Source organism: Puma concolor, chromosome A1, assembly GCF_028749965.1.
Source record: "Puma concolor isolate L17-30 chromosome A1, mPumCon1.1.hap2, whole genome shotgun sequence".
NCBI lineage: Eukaryota > Metazoa > Chordata > Mammalia > Carnivora > Felidae > Puma > Puma concolor.
The window spans coordinates 51,126,671-51,138,779 of record NC_141667.1 but is presented as its reverse complement, the minus strand read 5'-3'; the positions used below and the strand labels follow the sequence as shown (position 1 = coordinate 51,138,779).

At 38.6% G+C, this 12,109-nt stretch overlaps 1 protein-coding gene across 12 annotated transcripts in view; it reads left to right on the top strand.

The window, feature by feature from the left end:
• EBF1 (EBF transcription factor 1) overlaps positions 1-12,109 on the top strand; it is a 389,133-nt gene that overhangs the window by 2,919 nt on the left and 374,105 nt on the right. For all 12 annotated transcript variants that reach the window (XM_086705112.1, XM_086704851.1, XM_086705046.1 and 9 more), the window contains exons 3-5: positions 347-410; positions 1,035-1,090; positions 11,746-11,819. In XM_086705112.1, coding sequence (XP_086561238.1) covers positions 347-410; positions 1,035-1,090; positions 11,746-11,819 — 194 coding nt within the window. The remainder of the gene's footprint in view (positions 1-346; positions 411-1,034; positions 1,091-11,745; positions 11,820-12,109) is intronic.

The following is a 12,109-nucleotide window of genomic DNA, read 5'->3' as shown; positions in this document are numbered from 1 at the left end:
GCCCCAGAGCTGGAGAGAGGCGAGCCCGGCTTCGCACTCCAGAGTCGAGGGCGCCTGGGATGAACCCGCCCTCAATGGCGCGACCACGCGCGGCTCCTGCCTCTGCTGACCCAGGCCCGAGCCCCCAGGCCCCACGGAATTTTCTGGAAGGGAAGAGGGAGCAGTAAGGGTCGGGAGGGCGGCAGAGGGATCACAGTTGGCCGCAATTTCTGCTGCTCCTGGGCCTGTCCGGTTCCCCGGCCGGGGGTCCCTTCTTCGGGAAAGTTGCCTCGAAGTCGGTCCACTCGCTCACGCCGACCTCTCTCCTGCGTCTCTTGTTGTGTCTTTGCGTCTCGCTGAAACCCAGGAAGCCAACAGCGAAAAGACCAATAACGGGATTCACTACCGGCTCCAGCTCCTCTACAGCAATGGTGAGGCTCAGGTCGGGTCGGGTCGGCGCCGGCACCCTGGGGCTCTGGGTGAGGGCAGGGGACGCAGCCAGATCCAGGTGGACGAGAGCCCTGAGCACGCTCGGTTTTCCGCCGTCCTCGGGGTCACCAGGCCTCCCCTAAGTTTCACCTGAGGAGGTTTCAAGCAAGCAGGCCCCGAGTAGCCGGAGGGCGGCCGTGGCGGGCTCGAGCACACCTGGGGCCAGGTGTGGAGCCCTGGCCCTCGCAGGGCCAATTCCTTTCTTTCTCCCGTTCCTAAGGGAGGCTGAGCTCAGACTCCAGGCCCTAAGTCCTTGGGCTCAGGGAGCTAGAGCAGTCGTGGCCTTGATGGCTCCCAGAGAGCGCGCAGAGGGGCTCCCAACTAGAGAAGGGAGAGTAGCCAGGTGGGGGTCCTGCCCCATTCTCAGCTGCTGTGCATAGGGACTGGCCCCTCTCTGGACACTGGGGAAGATGGGGGTGGTGGTGTCCTGCCTGGGCTTCTCTGGGAGAGTAGGCGTTGCATACGCCTTGGAACCCCATTCTTTGTTGTTTGTTTGTTTATTTAGCGGCGGATCCTCTCTCACTTAATTTTCCTTCGTTCCCCACTCCCCTTCCCCTCTCCCCCAGGGATAAGGACGGAGCAGGATTTCTACGTGCGCCTCATTGACTCCATGACAAAACAAGTAAGTTTCTTAATTTCGCGCCGCGGGGTGACTCTAGCGCCTCTAAATTTGGGGAAGCCAAGAGGCTGGCTACTCCCTAGCACGGGGCCTGGAGCTCGAACTCTCAACTCCAGGGCGGACCTCAGACCGCACTCTCAGCGCAGCCTTGCAAGTGATTACACACACACACACACACACACACACACACACACACACACACACGCCTGCCGCGTGGGGAAGGTGGCTCGACGGCTCCTTCCCACCAAGGGAAACCCAGGCCTTCTGCGTTAACACTACAGGGTGCTGAGTGGGGAGAGTAAGTGCTGAACTTCCTTTGACCCTGCGGAGGAGCCCCAGGGGGCGCAAAAGGTGCCCTGGGACCTTGGTGTAGAGTGGGCTGAACTTGTGTGATCCAAACCATCCGGGCCTCTCCAGGGAGGTATAGGGTAGGGAAGTGCGTGAGGAAGGAGGGGGGCTAGGTAGCTTCCTTAGCAACGGTGAGGTGAGCTGAGAGCAGAGATGACCCACTCCACAGATTTCTTTCTTTCTTTCTTTCTTTCTTTTTTTTTTTTTCTTAAAAGGAGGTTGTGGTAGTAGTACTGTTGGAAGAGGGAGCAACAATTGTTACTGAGTATTTGTAAAAATCCTCCTGCTTTTGCCTCCGAGTTTGGCAAGAAGCCAGGCAGCGAGAGTGAGCTTGTGGTCTTAAAGGTATATAGACGGCATTTTCTGAAACTCCCCAACACGCGGGTGTCAAGCAATATACATTAAGGTTGAGTTATGGTTTAAAAGATACAATTATGAGCCGAGTCAGAAAAGAGGCCTGACGTTTTAATGAGGCACAGGAGCCTTTTTTTTTTTTTTTTTTTTTAATTTTAAGGCATAGTTTAGTTTCAGAATTAAGTAGCTGGTTAGGTAGTTGGAGGACTTAGTAACAAAAAAGAAGCCAGCTTTACTGGGTGGGGGAAAGAAATTAGAACAAAGAGAAAAGTTATCAAAGTGTACCAACTACCAATTTAGTAAGATGGATAAAACTTATTTGCTTGATTGCGATTTTAAAATATTCCCTTTAAAATAAGGAGGGTGATCTTCTTTAATAGATACTCACTTAGAAGTTTTCAAATTAGGGCATACATGCACATTTAAAAATTGTTTTTAGATAAGCATGGCTTAAATATGTTGTACACAATGCACATTCATAAGCTGTTGGAAGTTTTAAAATATACTCAGCAAGAACTTTTCAATAATAGCTAACTTTGATTATTAGTCTCATATTTCATGGTGAACTAAGAAAAAAACACGAGGGTATGAAATGTAGTTTTAACAATAATAAATAAATACATATTGAAATCTATTTTAAGTTATTTGCCCAAAATATTTGGCTTTCCTGAAGATTTAATTCTTTGTTGATTGGTCAGAGTAAATTCATATTTGTACTTTCGGTCTTCTTTTCTTTACTGGTTTTGATTATTATATAGGATAATTCCCTTTCATTTGAACACATTGTATTTTGTTAGTTAAAAAAATTTTTTTATCCTGCCAAGCAGAAACAGAAAAGCCTGATTTCAGTAACATTTTTTTTTTTACTGTATCAAAACAAAAATGACTTAAGTGGAGTTTTGTTTTAAAAAATTGTCTTTGATACCATATGTATCTTTTCCTGCCATTCTCATCAGAGGAAAGAAAAGGCGGGGGAGGGGAAAGTATGAACTGTAATACATATTCCATATGTATTTATTAGAATTTACTTTTCAAAGATAAAAAATCCCCACAAACCTGTCTGCTTGTGCAACATTGTCCACTTAAATATTAAATTATAGGCAGCACTATGAAATGAACAATTTTAAGGAGTTCAAAACTGGGACGTGTTTGGAGTGATTAACTGCTTTCAAAACTTTATTTTAGACCCTTTAAACAAAAAGTGCCACCAAGAATTGATTTTCCCATTATGAAATGAACTGATTTTATGCAGTCTCATATGGTGGGAGAATAATCTTGATTTTTATAAAGCAATACATCAAATATCATTTTACTAACAAGGTCATAGAGCTTAAAAACTCTTAGGGCATTTTTTGACTGCATGGTATTATAAATTCTATGAGTTGGAGGTGGGGAACTAGATCAAGATACAATTTATTTTTAATAATAACAGATATGAGAAAGTCATTTGCCATAATATGACATCTCACTGAAAGTTAAAATTATAAATGTATACAATTATATATTTTGGTGGGGAGAGACCTGAAAAAGGTTTAAATAATTATCTGAATTAAGTCCAAAAATACCAAGAGAAAGTGATTTTTTGTTTTTGAGGCATACCTGTTTGCTCTCATAATAATTGTCTAATGCCTTCTGTGGTAGCTTTCGCTTTGAAAGGCAATCCCTGACCATTATCTGTTTGTTTGTTGATTATGTGCTGTAAGAGTTTGGGAAGTAGGTTAGCTACTTGTATACATAGTTAATACAATAGTCTTCAAAAAGAGTTCAGTGTGAAGAAGCATAACTTTTCTTGCTGTGACATTATTATTATATTTTAGCCTTGATTGGTGAAACAGCAGATTCTCAACTAGCTTGAAATTATTCTATGATAATTAACTACCAGGTCTGATTTAAAATTTCTTAATTTTTTTTATTTTAGTTAAATATGAAGTGACCCGTTCAAGTAAGGCTTGACATAAGCTGAATGATTAAATGGTTACAATTTTTTTCCCCTGTGAAATTCTTCCAGATAGAGTCAGGATTTTGATGTTTAGAGTAAAGAATGGGATAATTTCAATGACAGGATGAGTTCTAATAACATCATAATTTTTGGAGGGAATACCTAGCCACAGTTCAAGTGTCTCCTCTTGGCTGCTTGCTTGTAACATTTTTCATATCACAGAAGCAGATTTTGTGTGTGATGTCTTATCTTTGACTCACAAGTTGGGGTTAAAACTCAAAGGGAATCTTTGGCAAGGAGAATCCAAAACTAGCTGTGCATTCTATATTTTCATACAATGTTCTTGAACTTGGGTGGAGTTAGCAGCATTGAAGTCAAACAGAAATGTACTCAATCAACCAAGATGTATTAGTGTGACACAGTATTTCACACCTTTTCAAAGTGTCTCATTACACTATTTTGGGTAATGACTCTTAATTTTGGACTCAACTGGGAAAGATGAAGTTTTATTACAAGTGAATGTGTAAGAATCTGAGCCCCCTTATTCCCATGCCTCTCTCAGAAAACACAAAGGATGTAATGATATTTAAAAAATTCATCCACCAACTAGAAAATAAGAGGCTTGCTTTTGGGAAGGGTTGTTCAAAACCAAGTTTAGCTGGACTAAAAATAGGTTGTTTTTGTGTCATTGCTGTTTTTGGTATTCCATTAGAGAGCACGCAAAAAGGCCTGTAGGATCCAGAAGTTTATGGCTGTTGCATTCAGAAACAATATCTACTACAGAAGTTCAAATGAACCCAGTGGGGGAGGTCTGAGGTTTAATGTGGCTCATTTCAGATTTTCATGTAGTATTTGAAATATAATTATGTTATGTGATTGCTTTGGTGAGTTAACATTAAATAGTTAAAAAAAGCCTTTAACTTATCTTCCCTCCTACCATCTTGCTTTAAAAAAGTGACATTTTTATAATTCAAACAAAGAGTACCAAATTCCATAAAGTTATCTAAAACTAAATACTCTTGCCCCCAGACAGAAGCTCTTTTTTGGAAAGGGGAAAATGATAGTCACATAATCTTTGTCATGTATGGATTTGAAGGGAGGTGATGTGGTAAGGGAACCCTAAAAAGGTCCTAGCATAGTGGAAAGTCCAAAGTACAATAATCAGAAATGCTGTCATATTTATCTTACAAACTAATCTTCTTTATATATTTCTTTTGATGTTCCCAGTACTTTAAGTTATTGATGCAAGTGCATTTTTTCCTATTGATTGTTTCATTATATCCTGCCACAGCTGCGTAGATTTGATTAACCACCCTTTCAGTTCATGGTTCTTCATTGGTAGATAAACACATTTTTAGTATATCAATAAGTTCGAAAGGAATTCACAGGACAGCAGAGAGGTTCTTTCATACATTTGGGGAAACAAACAAAAAAAAAAAGACAGGGCAAGTTTATAGTCAGGAGCCATATTTCAGCAGCTTTCTCTTTCCTTTGGTAACATGTCAAAAATGCAGGTGATTTAAATTTCCTTGCACATAGAGGAATGAAGAAGTTTGGAATTTTTATGCATGATCAGGACCTGTGTTTGGGAAAATGTAAACTCATCACAGTGGAAAATGTGTTGTTTGGAGTCTGGGGGTGAAAACAAAGCTGATGGTTTTGGAGAGATTGCCGGAGCCAGATGGCCTAGTACTTCCCCAGTCTGGCGGTCCAACTGCTCCCTCCTGGATAATATACAGCCATTTGTTCAGGGATATTTACGCTAGAGCTGTTTCCATGTGAATGTTTGAACAGCATTAAAAACGAACATATTAGTAGTGATGCATTTATCGAACTCCTATGACTATACCAATAGTCTGTTCTTAGGTCTTTACTTATATTGGTGACAGGAGCGAAGGAGTGTTTGGATGTTGGTGAATTGTTTATATAGTTGTTGAGCAAAAATGATTTGGTCTCAGTGAATAATTAAAATATGTAAGCATTTGGAGCCAAACTAATGAAAATAATGATAGCACCTACCTTGAAGCTCTGTTGTGAGAATTCATACATGCAAAGTGCTTAGAATAGTGACTGGCACATATTAAGTGCTTAATAAATTAGCTGCTTTTATTATTTTATTATTATTATTATTGTCCCATTGGGTTGACAAAACCAGCTGTATCTACTAATATACATGTAAATATAATTATCATATGAGTGAAATATCTCATTACTGTTAGAAAAAGAAATATAATATGGGATTGTTAGAATGATTCAATTTTTATCTTGGTGCTTGAATAACATAAGGGATTTCATTTCGAGACATTAAAGATGTATTCTAAAGCTAACTGCTTTTGATACACATTCTCTTTTTATTCAAGGCTGTGATGTAACTGAACGGTATACTGAATATGATATCATTCCTTTGCAACTTTCCTAATTCAGTTCTGAAAACAGGCCTGCTTAGCTGCTGAGCTGAAATTACATCTTTATAATTTGTTCACCAGTAGCCAAGCTGCTAATTGAAGCAAAATAATTTTTTATTTTATCCCACTATTAATGTTGGATTGCTGTTTGACACAATTGTTTATGAAATGTCAGATTTGTAGTGTTTCCTTTGGCACAGGTTAATTTTTAACTAGGGCTCCTTCACCTTCTGGAAATTTCTGGGATCACATAAGCTAGCACTTTTTTTTTTTAAATGACAAGTAATATAACTTGGTGGTTGAATGCAATGATTAATAGTACAGTACATTGATATTGTAGGTGTTCATATTATTTTTTGATTAGTTCCAATTCTTGCTAACTTGCTACCAAAGGCTTGTTGACAGTCTGTATTTAGAGGACATTTTACTTCTGGTTGAAGGAGGTACTTTGTACATTCATGAACTTATTCTTGAAGGTGACAAATTAGGTTTGGCCTTTATTTTGTATGTAGAAAATGAAGTAACATATTTTCAAGGTTACTATTTTTATTTAAAAGGAAAATTAGGAGTTTGGGTTAGTTATGGGTAACCTCCCTTTCTTTCTTTCCTTCTCTTTCTTTCTTTCTTTCTTTCTTTCTTTCTTTTCCTCTCTTTCCCTTTTTTCTTTTCTTTCTCCCTCCCTCCCTCTCTTTCTTTCTTTCTTTCTTTCTTTCTTTCTTTCTTTCTTTCTTTCTTTCTTTCTTTCTTTCTTTCTCTTCCTTCCTTCCTTCCTTCCTTCCTTCCTTCCTTCCTTCCTTCCTTCCTTCCTTCCTTCCTTCCTTCCCTCCCTCTAATGATGAGAAGTCTCCTACTATTTGATTGTAAACCAAAAAAGACTCTTAATGAAAACATTTACTCCTCAAACCCTTTTGGATTTGAAGAACCAAAGTCAAAAGTATTTTCCTCACCCTCTTTGTTTTGGCATAGAACACAAAGAGTTAAAACTATTAGAAAAGTAAACAAAGAAAAGCCGTGCTCAATTCTCTGTATTTCCTTTGGCATGCTATTGAAGTGTGATCCTGCTGCATGTTCACTGTGTATCTTTCCTTTCACTGTGTGGTCTTTATCCATAGTAAGTTTCAATTAACTTTTAAGACCCAGTGATATTTTGGAAAAGCAAGGATGAACCACACTTCACCAAATGCCATCTAAAATAGTGGCAACTGAGGCAGATTTTTTCTACTGATTGATTTATTCCTTTTCACAGATGATATAGGTGAATTTATAATTGGGCATTTGAAATTGATGGCATTTTATTCTCTCGCAGTAAAACTTCTGGTACTGCTGTTGCATAAGGCTATGAAAGTTTGATTCCTATTTTTTTTCCTCTTTTTTGTTCACTAAAAAAACTATTTTGTTCACTAAAAAAACTATTCTGGAAAAAACCCTTAACCTGAAAATTAATGGAGTGTTAAAAATAATTTGCTATTTTCTTTCTGCTTATTAGAAGAGGGCATTAAGAAAAGGGAGGTTGGTATATCAGAAAGCTAAATCCGCTCCACATGTGTCACTTTTGACAACTTCTTTATCAATTGCATCAGGTTTTTAAAGTTGAGATGAAGTTACTGCTGTTTATTCTTTTGCTTTTCTTCCTGTACAAGTATTCCTGTCACTGTCAGCGATTTACTTGCCATTGGAAGGATTACGGTCAATATTGTTTTCTACTTGATAATTGCATTTTGTATTTCTTAGGTTAAAACCCTAACTTGCTTTGCCATCAATTCATTTATTTAAATAATATATTTTATATACTTTCTCTCCCCATCCTGCCCATGTCTGTTAATAGGCCTCAGGTCTGTACTCCTGATAAACACATTGATTTATTTAAATCACTGTTGTCTTTGTCATTCTCACAGCAGACTACCTTCCTCTCAGTGAGCAGACGCATGATTTACTGTGGAGGATGAAAATAAGCCTTCTTCTTGGTGTCCCATTGTCTGGGCCCTAAACCAGCTGTCTATTAAAATGGTTTCACTTAAAATAGTCAATGCCGTTTATATGCTTCTGTGATCTCCCAGCTGATCCAGGCTCAGGGCGCTTGATTCACACCCCACAGAGGCACATATTTAAATTAGTAAGAAAAGCAGAAACTTCTAAGTTGGTATTAGAAGATCCCTTTCCTTTTAGGCTTAAAGTCTGGGTTTGCTGAACTGTGAACCCGTCTTTACGGTGTATGAAATGTAGATGGTAGAGAGTTGATGTGTGGCTATCAGCTGTATGTGTAAGCTGGAGGGAGAGCTTGGTGGCATTTTTAAAAGGTCTATTTGTTGACACGCTGCTTCAGAGATATTCAGCAAAATAAATGTATCATATTTTCCGATTTTGGATCTCATCAGAATGTTGATTTCTTGGCCCATATCTTTCATACGAGTGTTTGTGTGTGTGTGTGTGTGTGTGTTTAAGCAGCTTTTTCAGTAACAAATACTGCACAGGTGAGGTCAGAGGGAGATCTGCCTGTGACTGAGTTCCACTCTGTAACTGATTCTGTTCTACTAAGCTTCTAGTTCACTGTACTTACAGGGTTTTAATTCTACTTCATAGGAGAGTGAAGAAACTCCCTCTTTCTCTTGCTTTTATTTCAGAAGTCACAGAAGTAGTACTTCTTTCTCTGCATGTATGTGCTGAAAAATATTGTTCTGTTGAGGCCTCAGAAAGAGAGACAGCAGAAACTTCATGCTGCCACCCCTCCCCAGAATGCTTAACTATTTCTGAGCAAATGCAAACTCATACTTTTATTTTAATATGCTAGATTTAGAGAAAGATTCTCCATTTTGAGTCTGCTTGCCAGAAGTGAAGTGGCAATTTGGCATTTGATAAAGAGATGTATTACAGAGGCCCTGGGCCTTCGACAAATGATGTTCAGTCACTAAAGATAAAAACATAGGCTCTCTGGGCATGCACGGATCATCTACTGTTTGGGGAAGTTGTGAGCATATCTGTATTGCAGAGTGTCTTTCATTGGGTATCATCACTGATTTCAGTGGAACCAGCAGCCTCAACAAAAATAATATTGGTCTCATCTAGAAAGAATCAAAATGAGAAGGTCTGATGTAACTGTTATGCATTCCTCTTAAAGAAACCAAACTTCTTTTTTTTTTTTAAACAGGAGGGAAAACCCTGCAATATCTATGAGTATATTTACCAAGTTACTTGTATTAGTTTAGCATGACAAAAAACTGAAGTTGAAATGGAGGTTATCAGGATATTAAGAGAACAACCAAAACATGTAGTGGTAATAGGATGCCGCAAAAATGCATCCGATTAGAGTTTTTTAGCACCCTATATGAGACCTAATCAGTTATTTACTGTGTTTCTTTGGTTTTAGCAGTGATTGCCATAAATAAAGCAGACAGATACAATTTTTGGTTTTCAAAATGTTTTTGATTTACTTAATGCATTTTCTTGACTAAAGCAGCTTCTTGGGCGTTTGAAAAGGTCTTTTAAGAGTACAGGAAAGAATCATCAGTGTGTGCTAAAACTAGTGGATGAACATTTTAGGCATAATATGATATTACCATAATCTAGATTAGCTCTCTATAAAATAGTTATGAATTACATAAGATGAAGTAGTAACTTCACGGTGGGGAAATCTGGCTGATGGTCTCTGGTGGATGGCAGGCACCACCTTAACCAAATGGTCAGTTTACCGTACCATTTCGTTTACTGTGCCATTATAGTAATAGAACTAGTCGACAGTGTGATTTGATACACCGAGAAGAACCCAGAATCACATCTGTGGTATTCTGGCCTTGAATTGGGTAACTTTACTCTAAATCTGAGGAAACATCAGACAAACCCAAACTGAAGGTATTCGACAAAAGAACTGGCCTATATTCTTTAACAATGTCAATATCATGAAATACAGACTCAGGAATGGTCTGTTTTAAAGGACACATGGCAGCTGAATGCAATGATTGGTATTGTATTTTTTGTTTTCACTGTGAGGGACATTATTTTGTAATTGGTGAATCTCAATAAAGTCTGTAGATTAGATTATTGTATTGTATCAGTGCTAATTTTCTGATTCAGATAATTGCCCTGTGGTTATTGAAGAGAATGCTTTGGTTTAAGGAAATACATGCTGAACTATTTAGGGTATGTCTCCAGTTTACTTATCATGGTTAAGGAAAAAAAATTGAAAAGAATAAGCAGATTTAGTGAAGTGTAAACATTTGAGGAATCTGGTTAAAGACTATCTTGTAATTCTTTTTATATTCTTGCAACTTTCCTGTCAGGCTAAAATTGTGTCCAAATAAAACATTAAAAAATACAGAGTTATGGTGGGCTAACCATAAAAAAAAAAAAATGGTTTTGATGGGCCAGTCATAGAGAAAGGTTTTCTCCTTATACAGGTCCTTTTCATCATGTTTTTATTTGTTGTTGCAATTTTTGTTCTATAATGGAGTTAGATATCACACTCAGAGTCTGCTCTAGGGTCTGCACACACTGTGTCTTAAGCTGTCTCCATCATTTACAGGTTCTGAAAGTACCAGGCTTATAAACAAAGCACAGTAGAGGCAACTCCCAGTTAGTTACTGCAGCATCTCTATGTCCTAAATAAGCATAGTCTCTGGTTTTGCCACCAAGTAGTTTTGTCACCAAGAAATTGAGAGTTATCTAAATGTGTGAAAGTAATTTTATTAATAATCTTAAGTTGTGTCATGTTAGTCTTATGCAGTGATACAGTGTTAAGTTAGTTAATATGTATCCCGATGTAGGCAGTGCTCTGCGAATAGCTGTGTTTTTCTTTGGCCCAGGTATTCACACGTAGATCTTCCAGGAAACTGCTCTCTCAGGGAAACTTCGTGGTGATTTTAAGCAAAATGTTTGTATGCACATTACTGAGAACAGACAAAGATGTATTGGCTGATGAGGTGATTTGGAATCTAAATTTTGGGAGTCAGATGTAATTCTTCTCAGTTGAGGGAGATAACTCTATGGCTTAAGCCCACACACACAGCATATGCCGGCAAATATTACTGTTTGGGTGGGTGTACACCCTGGGGAGCACATGTTTTCAGCCTGTAGGCGGAAGGAAGGATTTTCCCTGATTGATGAATCATCTCAAAGAAGACACAGTTAGTGAATGGACTCATTAGCCATACCCCCACTTGTTTTCTGCTACTCATCTCTGGAACACTAAACGTTGGCATTAGAAATAGTAAAATGAGGCAACAAACACATATTTAAAAATCAAATCCACGTGCTTTTCTATATTTTAAATCACTAGTATCCGAATCTGCTAAACCTTCCAGGCTTTTCCTCCTCGTTGATTAGATTTATTTTATTCTGAATTGAAAGGAGAATTGTGGTTGTCTTGACAACAGAAGTTCATCTCACACACTGATCCAAAGGTGTGCGTCTTAATAATGTGGTTGACGGGACAAAGAGGAACATATGTCCTCTACTTGATTTGGGTTGATCCTTAACAACGTATCTTGAAACAGACAGTCTTGGGCTCCCAAAAGCTAATTGGCCCCCAGCAATGGTGAAATGATCAAGTACTCAATTGCGATAGTTTGTTCTTTGCTACTTGGTTCCATTTTTAGCTCAATTCGTGCCTTTGTTTACAGGCCATAGTGTATGAAGGCCAAGACAAGAACCCAGAAATGTGCCGAGTCTTGCTCACACACGAAATCATGTGCAGGTAAGAAATACCTTGTTCTTTCCCTTTAATTAGCAAGGAGAAGATGAATTTGTATCTCAAATCTAGGTGAGCACAGGCCTATTTTTGGGTGTATATTTATCTTGCTTCTATTAGATGATCTAAAAAGAACTATTAAACACAAGTGTTTGGTAGTAAAGTGTCAGGCATCACAGTGGTTCTCAATTATTTATTAGACTTCATCCCGGAAGACATACATTTCCATTTTGATATCACACTGTTAATGGGCACAAAGCAATGCCCTCCCCTTCTTCCTCTCAATCAAATAAAAT